Source organism: Hoplias malabaricus, chromosome 12, assembly GCF_029633855.1.
Source record: "Hoplias malabaricus isolate fHopMal1 chromosome 12, fHopMal1.hap1, whole genome shotgun sequence".
In the NCBI taxonomy this organism is placed as follows: domain Eukaryota; kingdom Metazoa; phylum Chordata; class Actinopteri; order Characiformes; family Erythrinidae; genus Hoplias; species Hoplias malabaricus.
Genome location: NC_089811.1, coordinates 15,809,770 through 15,831,327, shown reverse-complemented (window position 1 = coordinate 15,831,327; position 21,558 = coordinate 15,809,770). Strand labels below are relative to the sequence as shown.

The window sequence follows — 21,558 nt, the reverse complement described above, 5'->3', positions numbered from 1 at the left end:
CATTTCAGAAAATATTTGGTCCCACTCAAAAATAGTGTTACATTCACTCTATGCATAGTGTAAAATTTTAAAGTTCAACTAAAAATTGAGTTAATTTTAACACCAAAATGTTTAACACTGTTGTCCAAATATGGTCTGATGAAACCAAGGTTGAAATTTTTGGCCATAAGGTATGTTGGGTGCAACAAAAAAAACAAAAAACAAAAAACACACTGCACATCACCAAAAGAACACCATCCCCAGCAGCATCATGCTATGGGCTGTTTTTCTTCAGCTGGTACTCGGGCCTTAGTCAAGGTAGAAGAAATTATGGTTCCAAATACCAGTTGATTCTGGCACAAAACCTTCTGGTTTCTGCTAGAAAGCTGAAGCTGAAGAGGCCCTGTCAACGACTGGCGCCCCACCCAGGGGGTGTTCCCGCCTAGTTCCCGCCTAGATTCCGGGTATGCTCCAGACCCACTGGGACTGTAAATATTTTTTAATCTAACATGTTAAATAATTGTTTAAGAAAAAAATTGCTTTTCTTGCATTTTACATAAAATCTCAACTTTTCCAGAAATAGAATTAATGTATTTTGCTTCTTTAAAAATATTCATGCATAATATCTGGCATGGTTTGTGATCCTAACACATAATTCCAAGCCAGGCCACTGACCAAAGAGATCTGGCAAGCTTTAAAGAGATGTTCTTAATTCATTAAGAAGTGTTCTTAAATCAGTAACTCACCGATTTCTGGTTTACTTAGTGGTGCAGTTGACACTACACCTGTTGATTCACTTTCCACTTCAAGTTTGATTTCTACTGATTCTGTACAGAGGAGTGTAATATTGTAAAAATAACAATCACTTCATTTTGAAGTATGTGAATATAATGTAAGCATTTTCACAACACTGACCAGCTCAGGCTCTGATTTTGATCATACTTGTGGTACCAATGCCTTTGTATGTTCTGGTAACCTGCTCTTTAAGGTTTTGATCGTTGACAACTACATGATATGTTTGTGTGGGTTCCAACTGATGGATAGTTAAATGGCAGGCTGTAATGTTATTCTTTTACACATTTGCTATGATCATGTAAGTGTGTCACTGTGACCTCATGGGTGATTTCTAGATCATCATAAGCCAAAATCAAAGTGAAGTCTGTGGACGGGATGTTGACCAGGTTCAGGTCCTCTATATTATGTTCTGAACAAACTAAACCCTGAACACACAAGCATCGAACATATAAGCCACAGGTCACTTAGTTCCTGTTCATGTGAATAAGTTAGGATACTCCATGATAATCTTTGTATTTTTGAACATATATAAACCTATAAACATTTGAGCTTCATTTGAACAGTACTGAAAGATGAAGCTTATATAAGTAAACAAATAAAACCGAGGAAATTAGTTATAAACTTAAGTTATAAAATGTAATGAACAAAAATTTACATTTGTTGTGAGGAAAAGTTAGGACACCTTAAGCCCTAATCGCTGGTATTTCCCCCTTTGTCTGAAATAACCTCAATTAGATGTTTCCTGTAACCGACATCAACTGGGAGGTGTTTTTTCCCATTCCTCCATGCAGAATTCTTTCAGATGTGTGATATTTGAGGGGTTTCTTGAATGCACAGATCACCTCACAGCATTTCAGTAGGATTAAGATCCAATCTCTGATTTGGCCATGCCAGAACTCTTTATTTCTTACTTTTGAGCCATTCCTTGCCAATTTACTGGAATTTTTTGTCTCATGGTCATGTTGCATGTTCCACATCCACTTCAGCTTCAGATTTTGGAAACTTTCCTCAAGCACCCTCTGATACAGTGAAGAATTCATAATAGATTCAATGATGGAGAGCTTGCCAGGCCCTGGTGCAACAAAGCAGCCCCAAACCATGACATTTCCACCTCCCTGCTTCATGGTTCATATGAGGTTCTTGTGATCAAATACTGTGCTTGTCGTCATCTGTTACTGTGCCCAAATAATTCAACTTTGGATTTATCTGCCCAAAGCACATTGTTCCAGAACTCCTGGTCTTTGTCTATGTACTTTCTGGCAAATTTTAGTCTTGACATGATGTCTTTTGACAGCACGGGTTTCCTCCTTTTGCAGTCGTTTCCTGATGGTAGATGCATTTACATTGACATCAACTGTGACAAGAGCCACTTGTAGGTCCCATGATAACATTTTAGGATTGTTTCAGACTTCTTTATGCATCTTGTGGTCTGGTCTTGGACTGAACTTATTAGGATAGCCTAACCTGGCTGTGTTGGCAGGTGGTTTAAATGTTCTCCAATAAGAAATCAGCCATTCTACTCTCTGGAAATAATTTACAATTGTTTTGAGATCTTTTTACATCCATTCCCAGACTCATATAGACCTATATCCTATTTTTCTGAAGGCCTCAGAGAGCTCTTTAGATCTCGACATGGTGATATCACTCACTCACTGCAACCAAGGGCAAATCAACCTAATGACTGAAGTTTAAATAAGACAGCCTCGTCTAATGTCCTCTTTAACAATGGTCTAATCATTTTCAGCTGATGTGGTGCATCTGATTCAAAATATTCCAAAACTATTTCCTCACAAGAAATTTACATTCATTCATTATTTGTAACCGCTTATCCAATTCAGGGTCGCGGTGGGTCCAGAGCCTACCTGGAATCATTGGGCGCAAGGTGGGAACAAACCCTGGAGGGGGCGCCAGTCCTTCACAGGGCAACACAGCTACACATTCACTCACACCACTTTTGAGTCGCCTACCAACATGTGTTTTTGGACTGTGGGAGGAAACCGGAGCACCCGGAGGAAACCAACGCAGACATGGGGAGAACACACCAACTCCTCACAGACAGTCACCCGGAGCGGGAATCGAACCCACAACCTCCAGGTCCCTGGAGCTGTGTGACTAGTTATACAAGCTCCATCTCTCAATATTGTTCAAATGAAGCTCATATGTCCACATGTTTAAAAATGTTCAAAAAGACAAAGGTTCATAGGGTGTTAACTTTTCACATGACTGTATATATAATATTTTCCTATGGATATTATTCAAGCAATATGTGTTCCCCAAATTAAGTAATTTCACAAATTAGATGGTGTGTGTGTATACGTTTGGACAGCTAGTGTAAGTGATATTAATACAATCTTCATACCTTTATGTTGTTCTTCATAGACCTCCTGTTGTTCTTGCCTTTTATGGCTGTCCCTAGAATAAAATTTAAGAAAAAATATTTATCTGTTTTCTGCTTAGTTTTTGGGTTTGTCATGTTTCTTTATATCCATGTGCTTATGTTTGTTTTGTATCGTTCCCATTGTATTGTATATTAATTGTCCCACCCGTTCCCTATGCATTGATAGTTGCTAAGTGATTCATGATCCCTGGCCGTTGTCCCTGTCCATCGTTGTGTGGTTTGTGATTCTTTTAAGTGCTATGTTCTATTTTTAACATTTATGCTTGATTTGCATGTTGTCCAGTTAATAGTTTAGTCTATGTTTAGTGTTCTGTTTCTGTTAGGGCTGTTATTTAATGCATTTGTTTTACCATGTTATCTATAATAAATACCCTATTTTTGCACTTGCAGCATCCGCAACTCAGTTTTACTTTGCCATTCCTTGTTTAAATTGAAAAAATATTCTGTAATATAAAGTGTGGGTGTATGTAATCCATAAATATGATTGTTTTGAGTTTTATGTATACTGTTATCAGGAAGCTTACTCATGTACATATGGTGGTCTGAAGGGGACTTTGCCTGGTTGGTCACTCTGATACCACTCGCAGTCCTTTGAGATGTTAGGGGACATGTAGAAAGCATTCTCCACTGCAAAAGGTATATATACAAACACAAGGGAATAGCAGGACCATTACATACAATTTGACTATATGACTATTGCTTAATTAAAATCAAATAATGGAAAAATATATATGACATATATAAATGTCAGGGAATTGCAAATTATTAATTCATCCATACATTCATTCATTGTCTGTAACCGCTTTGTCAATTCAGGACTGCAGTGGGTCCAGAGCCTAACTGGAATCACTGGGCACAAGGCAGGAACACACCCCGGAGTCCTTCGCAGGGCAACACACATGCACAGACTCACCTGCAGGACACTTTTGTGTCACCAATCCACCTTACCAATGTGTGTTTTTTGACTGAGGGAGGAAACCGGAGCACCCGGAGGAAACCTATGTGGACATTACTCAAAGAGTGTCACCCGAAGTGGACTTGAACCCACAAACTCCAGGTACCTGGAGATGTGTGACTGCGAGACTACTTGCTCTGCCACCATGCCACCCATTGCAAATTAATATTCATTTTAATTACATTAATTCTGGTCTTGAGGGCACACGTGTACACTAATGTTAGCAGGCATAAACTTGAAAGACTATTAGTTCTACAACACTTACAGCTAAGGTACTTGGGCAGTAGATGGGCAAATATCTGGAGGTGGCTGTCATAGAAGCCTGCTGGTCCATCTGCATTCTTGTAGAACACATCTGAAGGCTCACTAGCCACTTGGGCCAAGACTCTGGCATCTCCAGCGCTGATCTGCTTACCAATTCTTATTACCACAATAAAATACCCTTTGCATTTAATCTCAGTAGCTGTCTTCACTAGCTTCTTCTCATCTTCTTCAACTGGCCCAGTCACCAGCAGCATCAGCACCTTAAAGTGGCGGGGATGTGGTGCTTTTTCGAATACATGCTGTACAGTGCTCTCCATTGCAGCTGCAAGAGCAAGGCCACCTTCCAGTTGGTACACTTTGTCCACAAGGAATCTCTGGATATCCCTTGCTGACTTATGGTCAGTCAAGCCAAATTCAATGCTAATAGGAATGCCACTGTTATTGCGCACATATTCATATGGTGCATGCTGCACCAATGCAACTCTAGCATGATGTGTAGCTGTGGCTGGTTCTGTTGAGATTTCCAGGTTATCCACTATTTGAGCGATGTATTCTTTAATCTCTGTGAAGACATTGGGCCAAGTGCTTTCAGAGCTGTCAACGATGAATGCCATGTCAATGTCCAAGTCAGTTATGGAGGCCCTTTTTCCCCTGAGGTGCAAATCTGGTTCATAATCACATATCTGATCAGGAGCACAGAAGTCTATGGAAAAAAAAATATATATTCAATATATTTGGATACATTTCACCACCTTTTTCTCAAAAAATTGTCTTGGTGTGTTTGCTAATGGTAACAATGCCCGGATTCTATTAAAATAAACAGTACACACGATCATACCTAGGCAGATGTGACAGTTCTTTATCTTCGTGATAACTGAGTTGTATTCACTGCTTCCAGGAGAGGGTAAGACCATAACTTGGGCCAAGGCAGTATTATTGAGCTGAATGGAATACATATAGTACATTAGACTGATATATATTATAGATCTACTTCTCAATGAACTACATTTTTTCAATACTATTAAGCCAACAGATTTATAAGTTGTAGTATTTAAAAAAAACTCCAACTAATTTAAAACTTTCCTCACAATCATACTGACCATGCTAATTGACAGGCACCTAGTTAATATTTTATTACATATCTAATATAAATTATAGTTTATGCTATAAAATCATTTGTTTGCTGTCTGCTGCTCCTTACCTGAAGGGCTGTAATAAGCTGCTGATCCTTACGGGACAGAAGAAAGACAGTAGAAATTCCAGCATCATAGAGGCGCAATGCAGCAGTACTGAGCTCTGGAGTGACCTTAGTAAGGCCATTCACAAAGAACACAGCTACTTTGCGTACCAAGAAGCCATTGCGCACCCTTTTAAATGTGTTTTGTGCTAAAAAGTTCATAGAGTTTTCCAGGCTGCGCTGCTTACTTGTCTGCAGGAACTGCATGCCTTCCAAACGTTCCAACAATGCTCGTTTTTTCAGGGCATCAGCAAAGCGTATCTCTGTGGTCACTTCGCTGTTATAGAGTGTCAGAGCCACTCGAGCACCTCGTGGACAATTGCTTTCTGTGATGGTGATATCTCTTATTAGATGAAGCAAAGTCTCTTTCATAATTGTAAAAGAATTTTGTGAAACACCACTTGATACATCTAGAGCAAAGGCCAGCTCAGTGGGATAGAGAGGACATTCTTGAACTCCTGGAAAAGAGCGAATATGTTATTGAGATGTTTCAGGCTTCTTTAAATTATTAATTAGAAATGTTATGTGATGATGTTATTAACGGAATGGATTACTTACCATAACAACAAGCTACAAAAGAAAGCAATAATAGTAAATAAAAAGGTACAGTTATTGAGCTTGTTATCAACATGTTAACTTGTTGTCGCTAACTTGCCATCAACACATTTATTGCTGAAAATGAAAAATTAAGTAACCTGAAAGCATGAATTATAATCTTTTATTATGGCATGGAAAAATCACATCTTTCACAAATTTGAGCATATTTATATGTTTGCACATTTGGACCGTAAACAAATACTTACGACAGTTATCCCTAATTTTTTTGACGAGGTCACATTTCGTTGAATCCTAAACAAAATATGGCACAGAGATACATTGCATAACATTGCTTTCATCACTGAGAAATTAATAAATGGTCACAGTATGAAAAGAAAATTCTCTTACCGCCACACCTGGTCCTCTGTGTCCTTTCTGTCCCTGTGTGGGCCAAAGTACAAAACTATATTAAATGCAATTCTAAACCCCATCAATATAAATTGCAAATACTTTATTCCATAAAATCCTAAATCCCATGATTGCCCATCTGTCATCAGTATTTAAAAGAACTTTTTCAAAATTTTCATGTCAAATTTCAGACCAATAGCACCCAGTCTTAATGACCTTCTCATTCAAGTTTCTCAATCGTTCTGTGGCCACCTGATTTGCATGACTTGCACATGCGCAGAATTTCACACATGTAGCTCTCAGCAGCCGAGAGACTTTTCCACAGCACTGAGGAGCTTTAGCTTCAAGTCTGAGTAACTTTAAAAACAAAAAAAACTGAGTTAGGTTTTCCTGTCCATCCTTTACACTTTTAAAGGAACCGAGTACCTGAAAAGTTTGTTTATTTACAGCTGATGATATCCATGTATATATGTTGAGGTAATTCTTCTGGTTAAACAAATTTTACTAACACAGTGGTATACACATGCCAGGATCAGATCTGTCAGTCAGCAAAGTATGTGTATAAATGTGTGATGTTCCACAAATGCATAGTCCAATTTTGGTAACAACATCTCCATTCAATTTCTGAGAGGGGCTCTTAATCATGTGACAGCAATGAAGAAAGGAAGCTGCTGAAAATGGCTGATCTGAACAATATTTCGATTGATGGTGTGCCTACCCTAATAATGCTATTGGTTAAGTGATTTGGGAAATACATTCTGAGCTTTGAGCATGTATTCATTTGGAGGAAAATTAATTGGATCTGTACATTTTACTAATTCTGCCCCTTACTAAAAGTTTAAACAATTTTTCTTCCATCAGATTTTAGGCACCAAATTTTTTGCTTGATGTTTAGGCACCAAATGGTTTGCTTGATGTTTTCCTCAGTGTTTCAGTGTACAATTTACAAGCAAAACATACAGGCAAATTTACTGGACTTTAAAATCACTGCTGTACTTTTAAATGTACATTTACAATTCTTGTATTTTTGTGAAAAAATATACCTCTACTGAACATTTTTGAGAGTGTAATATAGCTTTACTCCAACAGGTTTAATCAATGTAATAAATATTTTGAAGATCAAAATTACTTTGCTGTTACTGTAATTCCTGTGCTTGATACATGCTTTAATGTGAATGCCATCACAATCACAGTTGCTGCAGTAACTGCACTCCCTATTTATTCCTCTCTTTTTTTGTGTAGGTTACTCTGCCGGCATTTTTTTATATACTGTTGCCTTCTTTTTTGCATTTTATTGATGACACATGGGCCTTTATACAGCTTTATATAAATGCATTCATGTTCATAAAGTAAGGGTTTGGACATTTTATTTTGGAAAAAACACTCTAGGAAGTGAAATATATTACAATGAAGATACACTGAAATATATCTATAAACTTTTAACTAAATATTTTATAGCTACAGCCACAAAAATGTCCATGGTCAGGATCCATCATATCACATAGACATCATAATTTCCACCTAGTTTTCTGAACAGCATGAATTGTCTAAGAATTTTTCTAAAATACATTGCCATTACACACAGCAGGACTCTGCCATAATTGCAAATCTGCACATCACAGTTTCAAGCACAACATTTTCTTCTAAATTCCTTATAATTTCAGCTAGAAATTACTTTTCAACATTAAATGGTAGACAAAAGCCTCTTTTCTAACATATGTTGCATTCAAATCAAATTATTTAAATGAATCACAATTTGCTGCAATAAATTATTTATTCTTTATTGCATTGAATTGTTAGGACGCTGTTTTATCTTTTTGACTATGAAGAATAAATCATCCTTAATTCCATAATTTTAAATGTGTCACTATTATAGTAGTGGAGAGGTTTCATAGCTCACAAAATTCTAGCTTACAAACATTCTTGTAATGATTCAGATATAATACAATGTATATATATAGATTATAATATTAGTCTGTAAGGGGTAAAATATGACATATTAGAAATCTGCTAATAATCAAATTGTGAAAGAAGAGTTCTTACATAGGGTCCAGGATATCCAACCTCTCCTTTTTGTCCAGGTCCACCAACACCACCTGCAATACCCTACCCAACATATGAGATACAAATAAGGTACAAATACATAACCAAGATAGTGCCAGCGCTGCAGTGACATTGATGTTGTGCTGGTGTGTTTGTATTACTCTGGTACAAAGATGGTAGATACCGGTACATAAAGTGTGAATATATATACATATATATATATATATATATATATATATATATATATATATATATATATATATATATATATAAAGTAGCACAAAAAGTAATGAAATTTTAGTGTGGTAGATTATTTCTTTATTGTAACAATGCTTCTTTGCTATAGTTCTTATACTATTGGGCATGGGCCCTACTACAGTGGTCAGTAGGTGTCTTCTCCAAGAATCGGCATGCCACCTTTGACTGATTTGGATAGGGCCCATGCAATAGGGTAACTTCAAGCTGGTGTTCCACAAAACCAAGCTGTGGCAGTATTTGAAGTGAACTCTAGTACCATCTCCATATTGAAGGCCAAGTTCCACATATTGGGGGATGTCAGAAACAGGCCATGATGTGAGCGACCCAAGAAGATGTCACCCCAAGAAGATAATTTCCTCAAAATGTTAGCACTTAGGTACTGTAGGCTGTCTTCTACATATTTGCAGTCAAGGTTTGCAGGATGATATGACCAACGGCTCTCTGCCCAGGCAATCCAGAACAGACTGGACCCAGCCTATCTCCAGTCTCATTGGGCTGCCAGAAAGCCTACCATGACTGCCCTTCACCATTAGGCCTGTTTGCACTGGTGTCTGCAACATGTGCACTGGAACCTGAACATGTGGAGGAACATTATGTTCAGCAATGAGTCCAGATTCTGCCTACGGCAGTTGGATTGTAGAGCCAAGAACATGCAGAGAATGCTATGCTGATTGCTACACTGATAGATTAACATCTTTTTGTGGAGGTAGTGTGATTTTATGGGGCGGCATCTCCCTTACTGGAAAAACGAGGCTTGTCATCATTGGAGGCAATCTGAATGCAGAGAAATATCGAGATGAAATTCTGCAGCCAGTGGGAATCCCATATCTCCACAGTCTAAAATTTATAAGATTTATTGCCAAGAAGCATTCTTACAACAAAGAAATAATGATAAGTTCATATACTGAATGATTGTTGGATTAGAGACAACTACCTTGTATCTAAACTATGTACCTGTATCTACTAACTACACAGTTTTTTATATATGTTAAATAAATTGAAGGCTGTAAGCTCACTCTTTGTCCACTGTTTCCTTTTGGTCCGGGTTTTCCCTTAGTTCCAGGCTCACCAGCTGTCCCCTAAATAAACACAGAGAAAACAGCACTATATTATGACCTAATATTGTTTGAAACATTTTGAGTATTGCACATACACCAAAGAAAAGTGTCAGAATATAAATGCTCTAAAATGCTGCTGACATGACTTACCTTTGGACCTGGATATCCCGGGAAACCTTCATCACCCTGCATTGACACATTATTTTAGTCTTTAGTTTTTTATTATTATTTTTTTTTATATACCAATAAGCATGTGTAATATAAGTTTTATATACAAACTGTAAGACATTACAGCTTGGACCCAAATGTGACTGGCTTACCTCACTGCAATCAACAATATTAATATCATAATAAATGTTCCAAAATAGTGTGTCTTGTGACCATTTGACTTATTTAGCATATGAACAGACAAAGCTGGAAGAGCAACAACAGCTCTCACTGTGGGACCAGAAGACCTAATCCATATCAAAGGAAGTTTATTACAGAGTAATCAACAACCATCACAGACAAAGGGAACTAGCCTAAACATGAAGGTGGCAGAACTCAATTTATACTGAGTTAGAACTTAAGTGGTATTTGCACGTAGAGAGTATGCAGAAACTGACACACATCCTTCAGGAGGAGCTTAGGGGAAGGCAGTATTGTCAATCTATATATGCTGTGTTTTTCTACTACTCAATGTTCAGTCCAGCTTCGCTGAATCTATGGTACATCATTGTATCTTGCAACTGCTTGCTGTAATAAAGGTTTTCCATTTTTCATCAATTTTGAGAGACGTCCCAGTTTTTCTTCAACTGGCAAGCCATCCACTCGAGGGATTTCCCAAAACAATTAAGTAAAAACAATTCTATCTTTACACTGCTGGTTTTAGGTTATCACCTTGTTTAAAAAGATCTAGAAAATTTAAGGACAGTGATAATTCTGGGTTAATCTTTTATTCAGTCATAGCAGGAGGAGTCATATGCCAAATTTCTGATAAATCTGTAAAGATTCTAAAGTAAGTGATTCCTCCCGACGTACTGTGGTAAACAGAATAGTATCAGCATTAGGTATGAGTAAGTTTCTAAAGTAACTGAAACATGGGTAGTACGTTTCTAAAGTAGTTGAAACATTAATTATTATAGCAAAAATTATTCTAAAGTAACTGCAACTTGTTGTACTGTAAAGTTCCTAAAGTAACTGAAACTTGTTGTGATGTTAAGACTCTAAAGTAACTGAAACTTGTTGTGCTGTAAAGTTTCTAAAGTAACTGAAACTTGTGCTGTAAAGTTTCTAAAGTAACTGAACCTTGTTGTGCTATAAAGTTTCTAAAGTAACTGAAATTTGTTGTGCTGTAAAGTTTCTAAAGTAACTGAAACTTGTTGTGCAGTAAAGTTTCTAAAGTAACTGAAACTTGTTGTGCAGTAAAGTTTCTAAAGTAACTGAAATTTGTTGTGCTGTAAAGTTTCTAAAGTAGCTGAAACTTGTTGTGCAGTAAAGTTTCTAAAGTAACTGAAATTTGTTGTGCTGTAAAGTTTCTAAAGTAACTGAAACTTGTTGTGCAGTAAAGTTTCTAAAGTAACTGAAACTTGTTGTGCAGTAAAGTTTCTAAAGTAACTGAAACTTGTTGTGCTGTAAAGTTTCTAAAGTAGCTGAAACTTGTTGTGCTATAAAGTTTCTAAAGTAACTGAAACTTGTTGTACTGTAAAGTTTCTAAAGTAACTGAAATAGTATATGGTATGGAAACATGGTTTCTGCCTGAGATATTGAGGCTGTGTGGTGAATACATACAATTGTTTGAGCCTTAAGCAGCATGACTGGTTGAAGAAAGTGTGTCTTACAATATCTAAGCAGAATATTTTTTAATATTGCACTGAATAAAAGCCATACAATGGAGGAACTAGTGGTTGCATACATTGCTAAACACAGTTCAAAGGAACTATTTAATGGGATTGAGAATATTGTGGACGAGCCCTATGGGCTATGTCCTGAATTGAAAATGTTCGTAAAGCGCCTAGGAATAATAAGAAAATTATTGCTAATGCCCTTCATGCCACTTTTGCGTCATTCAAGCTAACCAGAAAAAGGTTCAGAGAAGTCAAGGCAGAGAGAGATGCGCTTAATACAGCAAAGAAAATACTTCATACTCAAATTAGTGAAAGTATAATGTCTATGACAAATAACCAAGCGGGTGGAACAATTCTGAAGGAAGAAATAGTTTGGCTGAAACAAGAAATTTCAGCATGTAAGGCTAACAATCACAGACTCGTACCATCAGTTGAAAAATCATCAGGTGATTTACAACAAGCTAGAGCAGCATTCCAGTTTATAAAAAAAAATCTGCTACATTAAGACTAGATTACTGGGGAAAAAATAATTCTAGAACACCTCTTGATCAGATCTCAAAGCAAATGAAGTTTCAAAGCATACGTAAAAAAAATCCAGGACTGGAGGAAGCTTCTTTTCCACATCACAGCAATGATGACTACTCAGATCATACAGTGAGGTTTCCTATGGTGCCACTGCATTCTTACACAGCGGTACACCCTGGTGAAGGAGGTGGTGGTGACATCAGAACTACTATTGTCCAAGACGTCCCATTTTTCCTACAAAACCCATGTCCTAAAACGTGCAAATGTTGTATAAAATGTAAATATAAAAATGATTTCCTAATTAAAAATAGAAATATGTTATAATGATCGGTTTCTTTTTTGAAATATGTTATGGTCGAAATACATTTCTTAATTTTAACATTTAATATACTGATTTTATAAATGCAAGGTTTCAATTATTTGCACATCTATTTTGCACAGCACTCTAAAATTTGGGAAATATATTATCTTCAGACATAATTATCTTCCCAGAAGATAAAATGTACCTTTCTCCCTTTTGGACCAGGTATACCAAATCCATCTCGACCATCTTCTCCCTGTAAGAGAGATATTGGCATGACAGAATGACTTTGCTTAGTTGCTTAGCTAAGCTCACACTGGAATTATAATGGCTAATCTGACGTAACACTTCTTTTTTTATATATAGGCCTAGGTTTAGGGCTGTGAGAAAAAAATAATTAAACAATAATTTTAAATTTTATTACAATAACAATAACACCATTAAATTGCTCAACCATACATTGATGTAAAATAACTCAGGGTTACACATTTGATACATCGTGGGACATTGAACTTACAGGTTCTCCTCTGGGTCCTTGTGGTCCCACAGCACCCTTTGGTCCTGGGTCACCAGGTTCACCCTACAGAGTGATTTAGAGGGTGTGACTATATTTCAATATATATCATCGGTTTCAAATATTACATGAAATCTTGCAGTATTACCTAAGGGTGAAAAAATATCTGAGCTATGCAGCAAAAATTACTATCATATAAATCTAAATTATTTTGAAGTGAAATATCATGGATTTATTAGACAATATGTATAGTATTAAATACTTATATAATATATAATAATTAATTAAAATGTTGTTTGCAGTTATGTTGTAAGCAGAGACAAAAATGTTGTGAGATTGAGGAAAAAACATTCTAATAAATATGAATTCATATTGAAAGCAAATATCCCACATTCAGTAAAGAAAAAAAAAACTCGTAATTAGAAACAATTAACAAAACTGACCTTAAACTCAGCCTTCAGAAAGGAAAATGAAAGAAAACAAATATTTTGAGCTGACTACAGGGAATGTTTAAGGCTTTGATTCCAGCTGAGGGGCTTACTAATTATTGACTGTAAGGGTGATTTTGTAAGGTTATAATTCAGCCAATCTGGCATCACACAGAACAGAAAGAGTATCCTGTCCCAATTTGCCTTTTCTTAATTTTGGATATTCATTTGTCATTGGTGTGTGCCCACCATCCTCATTTCTGTCCACATCAGAGTCCGTTGCAGCAAAAGTTGAAATGATTTGAACATTTGTGATGCTTAACAGAGCATCTTTAACTACATTTGTAGTCCATCAGAGCCAATGGAGAGTCCTAACTGAAATAAAGTTTATGCAATTTCATTTGAAGTTTATGCAATTTCATCTTCGCACTTATATATCCACAGATTTGTCTTTTGCAAATCTTTTTACCAACAACTCCAAAAAAGTAACTTAATAGAAGAAGGTAAAAAAGGGAAAACCAGAAAATTCGAAGGACAAAAGCTATGTTGATAAATTGACAAAAATGGAAAATTTTCTTTTGGACAGCACAAATATGAACAAAGAGGGATAAATATAATTTGTTTAAAGCTATGTGACCTACCTTGCGACCAAGAGCCCCTCGTCTGCCTTTCTCTCCAAGGGGACCTTGGGCTCCTCCAGTGCCCTAATGTATAAAATAATTTTTCATTGTCTTGAAAGCAAAAATATTTATCCACATCTAATTGCACTACTTTAGATTCATGCAATGCTTGAATTTTCAGCCTCACTGTGCACCACAAAAAGCTAAAATGTAAATTGGACTGTGACACTGTGCCGCCCTTAATTTAAAAATGATTTACATAATAAAATGATACAGATTGTAGGTCACTTGCTATAAAAAGAAAAGGAAAATGTTTTTTTTTTATTTTAGAGGAGATAATAACCTGGGAAAATATTGAAAACAATAGTTTATTTGTCTTTTTTAAACTGCCATGCAATGGCACTGAATAACTTAGGGTATTTTGAAAAAATGTTAACTGCCTACATCTCTCACACCAGAACAAAGCGCTTGCAGACAGTGTGCAGCCTCAGGCATCTCACAGAGTACCACCATAACCAGCACTCAGTGGTACATTTATGAAGTAAATAAAGAGTTTAATTTTATGTTACTGGAGGCTATGCTGACATATATAGATTTGGTTAACACTGTATTTTGATGGTCCCCCTGTAGATATTCAACATATGTTCAGTAATATGTTAACAGTGCATCGGTTGACTAGTAGTAAGGCAGCATCTGTAGAGAGTTAATTTATCATTAATAAATACATCAGCAGACTGTCAGTTTCATTTATTTAAGCACTCATTTTGTCACTTTATTACAGACTACAGCAGTGGTTCTCAAACATTTTCTATCATTCCCCACCTCAGACGAAGTGAAATTTCTGCATCCTACCTGTCCCATATCGCCCCCCAAAATAATGGTAATAAAATACATATGCATGTTTACAATTTTCTAGTTTACTGAATAACATCAACTTCTATCTCTAAATCATTAGCTTAACATTATAACACCAGATACAACATTAACATCAATGTTCAAATATTCAGAAAATTGGCCACTAATTAAACTGTGCTTCAGTTTCTCAATTTTCAATCTGTGCAAAATGAACAATAATAGGTGCAAGGGCATAGGGGTGAGTTTGATATCGGTAGGGACATATTTGCTGAGTCAAACCCCACCCCATACCCAAAATATTAGCTAGCTATACTCTGATTCCTACGTAGATAAGGCAGTAAAATACTGCATTTATAATGATGTGGAACAGTATTTGATTAACTTTAGAAAGTGAGGCTGTACTAGTCAATGAAGCAGTATGCAGTATGCCAGAGACCAATGTTAACTTGCTGCATGTTTAGAGTGGGTTCTCAGACCCTGAACACAGCTATGATTAATGTTAACTGTTTTATACAAGCTGCTTTTATAACTGTAATTAGCCATCATTGTTACCTATTGTGCTCTCGTTACCTTGCCTGACTGCTGACAAAATGCGCTAATCTCTGTGCCACATTGTCAAAATTAGTTCCAGGCAAGCTACATTTTCATGGTCTCATATCTAATGTTGTTTTAGTATGTTTCCATTGTGATTAAATGATTTTTATTGAGAAAGCTCTATGGGCAAAACGGAAAGGAATTAATAAAAACAGACTCATTAACAAAAAATAAAAATAAAAAACTCTTAAGATTCCTTGATCCCCACCTGCAATACTCCACATTTTGAAAAATGCTGGAATACAGATATATATATTTGTAGGCATTCAGTTGACACTCAGTACAATGTAAAAGATCAAGTTTATTCATCAAGTTATCCTCACTACACTATCATCACAGTATCAGTGTTATTTCTGTAGATGTGCTACAAACTATCAACAAACTGTCAGTAGCTTGTTGAATTTCAGTATAATACATGTTAAAGTTTCAGTACAATGCATGTAGATTATTTAGTGTAATGAATGTAGAAATTCCCAAGCTGTCTGTTTTATTTCTGTTGACATACTTAAAACTATCTACAGACTGTCAGTAGCATACACATGACCAAAGTGGAAATGTGGTATGCATAAAAATTCTCAAGACATGTGGTACAAACTACAAATAGACTGTCAATAGCATACACATTGGTATTTTAATAGGATACCTACTAATCTTTCAGCAGAATGCTTATATTTGTCAAGCACTCTAGTAAAACAAATAAAAATATAGTGCTCAAATTGCCAGCACTGTAATGAGAAATTGTAAATGACGTACAAAACTCTCAGGAATGGTTGATGTGGTGGTTTTTATCTTGTGTAATGTGGTTAACTTTATCCACACAGTGGAAAATGGCAAAAAAACCTGCGGTGTGTCATCCCAGCAGTATTAGTATTACATGAAGAATTACATTATTCGTTTACATCCATATTCATTTACAATGTAGAAAATGTATAAAAAACCTAAAAAAACACTGAATTAGAAGAGTGGTTCTCAAACTGTGGTACGTGAAACAGCAAGTGATGGTACGACCTCATAAAAATTACTACTTAATTAAAAATGTCATTAATAATTGAAAATCTGAAACTAAAAAATGTTCATGTGTAAATGTAGTTTGTGTAAAAAAATACAACATGGGCTAGTAGGGCTACAAAAATCGGTATTCAAAACATCTATAAGACATATTGTAAGACAAAGGCCTGATACAGGGTTCCTCCACTTCTTATTTCCAGGGAGGGAAAGCAATCTCCCAGTATTTTGCAAAATCCATGTAAAGAAAGCCCAGTTTCTGCTTCTTACTAAATGTAAGCAAATGCTACAGACAGACATGAGTAATTTGGATTTTATTCCAAAAACAAACCAAAAAGAGACCAAACCCGTGAAATACTCCCAAGTCCAGAAAGACTAAATCTAGAGGCATACACTAGAGAGAACACTTAACTGAAGGAAAACAACATAGGACACTAGGTAGTATCACTAGGACAGCTTTTTTACATCTTCGCAATATTGCTAAGATTAGAAATGCCTTATCCCTTCAGGACGCAGAAACATTAGTACATGCCTTTATTACTTCAAGGCTTGACTACTGTAACGCACTACTGTCAGGATGCACCAGCAGCAATTTAAGAAAACTTCAACTAGTTCAAAATGCTGCAGCTAGGGTCCTCACTAAAACTAGAAAATTTGAACATATCAGCCCAGTTTTATCATCACTTCATTGGCTGCCTGTTAAATTCCGCATAGACTACAAAATTTTGTTATTAACATATAAAGTTCTACATGGGCTTGCTCCTGAATATCTTCAAGATACAATTTCTTATTATGAGCCTCCACGTTCACTCAGATCACAGAATGCTGGATGTTTAATTGTTCCCAGAATTCAGAAGGCCTCAGCTGGGGGAAGAGCCTTTTCTTATAAAGCCCCCAAACTCTGGAATGATCTTCCAGAAAATGTTCGGGACTCAGACACAGTCGCAATCTTCAAATCTTCAAGGCTAAAAATTCATCTGTTTAGTTTATCTTTTGGTAGCTAATGCTCCCCTATAGATAAAGGCGGCAGATTCGGGGGGTCCATGGACACAGGGAATTATAGTAAACTGAGACGCTGGTGCTGTCGTCCCGCCACTTCTCGCGATCACTCAGGTTTGTTGATGGTGGAGCGGAGGGATGCCAGTGTTTCAGGATGCTCCCGTGTCTGTGTGTCCTCCTGGTTCTCTCCTTTTAGTTAAAGCTGTCATAGTCAGATCTGCCGGAGTCATTAGCCACACTCTGGAAATTTTCATATTTTCTACTTTACAAACACAAAACAGTTCAAAACTAATTCCATCCCTTTACATCTTTGCGAGTAAACAACTGCCCACCTGTCTGTCTGGACACTGATGGATGACTGACGAGATCCTCCTCCACGCTTCAGACCAGCTGCCCACGCTCCAGCAACCACCAAGTGCCTTGAAGCTGTCCCTACACTGTAGTTCTCACGGACTTCTAACTATTATCACCAGGAGATTGTCCAGAGGAGGATGGGTCACCCCTTGTGAGCCTTGGTTCCTCCCAAGGTTTCTTCCTCAGCTGGGGGACTTTTTCCTTGCCACTGTCGCCCCTGGCTTGCTCACTTGAGGGTTTTACATTTGTTTTTACATTTCATGTCAAATCTTTGTCTTACTGGAATTCTGTGAAGCTGCTTGTGATCACAACTGTGCTTGTGCATCAGTTGTGAAAAGCGCTATATAAATAAATTTTGATTTGATTTGATTTGATTTTGACACGACAATGTTCACATCATTCGTGTTTAACAGTGCTGCGCCTCCTTCACCTACTGTCACGAGTGCTGGGATCCACTGGGAGCACCTGCTTCAAGGTTTTCAGCTATAGTCTATTAAAGTGCATATCAAATTGTTCTCTCTTCATGTTTTTATTTCTTTCAAAATGCTTATTTCTCCAAACTTCTCATACATGTATAATTGTGTTTAAAATATTCAGTTTAAGCCTAATTAATTATATTCACTCTATAATTTTTAGTAATTATTTTACTATAACTTGGTGTAATGCATGCAAATTACAAATATTTAAGCAAGACATAGGATAGATGTCCTTGTCCTTTCATGTCTGTTTTCCCTGCCATGTGCTTTTGCACATGGCTCTGTTTGTTATTGTTCATGTCTCTGCCCTAGTCCCGCCTTTGTTCTTCCTTCTCGTCAGTGTCATTTGTACTCTGCCCCCTTGTTATCTGTTCCAAGTGTCCATTGTCTGTGTTGTGAATATAAGTCCCTTTGTCTATGTGTAAGTTGTCGGACATTCCACCTTGGTAGCAATTCAAAGTCTGTTTTGCTCAAGTCTGTCTGTCTCTACTGTTCCACCGTCATAATTTTGTACCAGTCTGTTTGTCTCTACTGTTCCTTTCTCCACGTTTGCTATCTCCAGTCTGTCTGTTTTGTCTGTTACTATTTCCCTTTATGTCAGTCTTTGTTTCTCTCCTGTCTCATGTCTGTTTGTGTCTTTACTATGTTTAACCCTGTGTCCAAGTTTAATCTGTTTAGCTTTCTGTCTGTTTGGTTCCTTCTGTTTAGGTTTGTTTGTTCAGCTTTCTGAAGGACTTTGGTGTATTCCCGCCTTGCGCCCAATGATTCCAGGTAGGCTCTGGACCCACCGCGACTCTGAATTGGATAAGTGGTTACAGATAATGAATGAATGAATGAATGTTTAGCTTTCTGTGTTCAAGTTTAGTCCGTTTAGCTTATTTGTTATAGGCCCCTGTTTAGCGCCTTTGTCTAGGTCTCAGTTAAGTTCCCCCTTTCAGGGGAAACTTTCAGTTTCATTTGGAATAATCCTCATTGGGTTTACTCAATAAGCACTAGTGGTATACATGAACCTTTCTATTTCCAAGTTATTAGTCTGATTATTTAGCAATTACAAGACTGCCTGTAAATATAATCACTGAGAAACCAGTTTCTGCCTACCTCTTTTTCAGAAATTTCAGACTACCTTTCATTTTACAGGCATTTATGTTTATCCTATGATAGTTGTATTATTAGTTGCCTTGAACTATATTTATATTTGTGTCGGTTTCATATATTATAAGACAAATGTAGAAATATTATAGATTGCATAGGGAACTTAAACTGACACAATACAGTTTTATCAGCTTGTTTTGTTTGCAAAATGTCAGTCAAACAGACATAAAATATAACCTGACTTATTTAATTTAAAAATCCTCTAGAAAATATTTTAGTGATGAAGTAACTTTTATTTATTTATTATTTTTTTGTGGTATGTACACATTAAAGAATATTTATCTTACCCTTGGTCCAGGGTTACCATCTTCTCCCCTGATTCCTGGTGCTCCAATTGGTCCACTGGGACCCTAACAAGAGGAAAAACATTACATATATATATTTATTTAGAAATTAGGAATTTTTAAATGATTAAATCATATATATTATATATAAAAAGCTCAATATATGACTTTTATAAATTTTTGTTCAGTTATAAGTAAATGTATTGTGTTTATTTATTTTTTGTAATTGCATGAATCCATTCTAAAACTCATAAATGTGGTTATGTAATAAAATAATTTTGGGAGTAGTACCACCCCCAAACTCGTCCTCTCAGCCTTATATATACTCTGCAAACTCACATCATTTCCGCATCGGACAAACTTGCTGAATCGGCACCTTCTTCCTTCTAAACACTGCCTTGATAGACAGCATTACATCCATTTAGGCTCAGCCCTCTCTGTTCTCTCCTCTCCTGTCCTGCCTTCAGTCCAGGTCCCAGCTTTTTTTATGTGTTGAAGGCATCAAGTTCTAAATTATTTTATATTTATTAAAACGTTTGTTATTAAAAATATTGAAAAATATGTTTTATTCTTTTGTCTGGTAAATAAAATTTCAAGTGAAATAAGAAAGTACAGATTTCAGTGCACCATCTTTTTTGGAAATGGGTTTATATGATTCCTACAACTGTGGACAGCTCGCTGGAAGCTCATTATTTTTTCTAAAACATATCTGAATATTAAAATTTGATAGTTAGCCATCAGTATATAGGAGCAGGAAACACATTTAGATTATACAATGCATGAATATGTATTATCCAACACTGTCAGAAAAAAAATATCACTGTGGTGGTACTTTAAAGTATCTTTAGTTAGGGTACATAATTGTAAAATTATGTTGCTTTCATATGCCCCATTTAATCTCCTGGGCTTTCTTTTACTTGAAACAATTCTATAACAAAATTTTACATATATTCACCTCTAATTCTGGATAAAATATTTAATGTAGTTTTGGGGAACAAAACTGGACTTTAAAACCTCTGTTGTACCTTTTTAAAGTACATTTCAACTGTACCTTTAGTGAACAATAATGTACTGCTACCATGTTTTTCCCTGTATAGTTTGTTATGTAAAGAATATAATAATAATAATATAGTTTTTGTTCATAAATAGTAGTTTTGATATAGTTTTGTATCATAAATATGATAACATACACTCAACATTAAAGTGACTTTACTGGTTTTAAAAATCATTTTCAATATTCATTGCAGCTGTCTTAATCTGTGACCTACCAATTATCAATTTACTAGTGCAGAACTATTAGGTGTACAAGCAGTTCTGTTCTGATTTTGGTTAAGACAAAATAAAATAGTGATTTTGACATTAGTGATTGTGAACGCCACATGATAATACTCTATAATTTTTTTTTTATTAAATTACAATTGTTACTTTAAATACTGTGCAACAGTTACCCTAAATGCACATGAGTATGAGAATGTTTGAATTGTGAATTACAATTTCATGTTACCCATAAACGCTTTAAAACTTAGAGGTACACCTTATAGATATAGCCATTTCTTTAGAAGTCATGCATCCTCATTAAACTCACCCTGGATCCTCCAATTCCTGACTCTCCTGGAAGACCATCTTCCCCAGGCCTTCCAGGGGAGCCCTAGAAAATGGAAATATTAAACATCAGTTAAAAATAAAGAAATAC

The 21,558-nt window shown here is 36.2% G+C and overlaps 1 protein-coding gene across 4 annotated transcripts in view; it reads right to left on the bottom strand.

Annotated features, from left to right (window-relative positions):
* Nucleotides 1-21,558, bottom strand: part of LOC136710469 (collagen alpha-3(VI) chain-like) — a 163,977-nt gene that overhangs the window by 4,940 nt on the left and 137,479 nt on the right. For 3 of the 4 annotated variants that reach the window (XM_066685988.1, XM_066685989.1, XM_066685991.1), the window contains 17 exons: nt 21,451-21,513; nt 19,869-19,931; nt 14,168-14,230; nt 13,102-13,164; nt 12,790-12,840; nt 10,083-10,118; nt 9,891-9,953; nt 8,617-8,679; nt 6,574-6,606; nt 6,432-6,477; nt 6,187-6,198; nt 5,593-6,086; nt 5,230-5,332; nt 4,393-5,094; nt 3,697-3,799; nt 3,134-3,186; nt 726-806 (listed from right to left, as the gene is read on the bottom strand). In XM_066685988.1, the coding sequence (XP_066542085.1) occupies nt 726-806; nt 3,134-3,186; nt 3,697-3,799; nt 4,393-5,094; nt 5,230-5,332; nt 5,593-6,086; nt 6,187-6,198; nt 6,432-6,477; nt 6,574-6,606; nt 8,617-8,679; nt 9,891-9,953; nt 10,083-10,118; nt 12,790-12,840; nt 13,102-13,164; nt 14,168-14,230; nt 19,869-19,931; nt 21,451-21,513 (2,092 nt within the window). The remainder of the gene's footprint in view (nt 1-725; nt 807-3,133; nt 3,187-3,696; nt 3,800-4,392; nt 5,095-5,229; nt 5,333-5,592; nt 6,087-6,186; nt 6,199-6,431; nt 6,478-6,573; nt 6,607-8,616; nt 8,680-9,890; nt 9,954-10,082; nt 10,119-12,789; nt 12,841-13,101; nt 13,165-14,167; nt 14,231-19,868; nt 19,932-21,450; nt 21,514-21,558) is intronic. The other variant, XM_066685990.1, reaches the window with a different exon arrangement.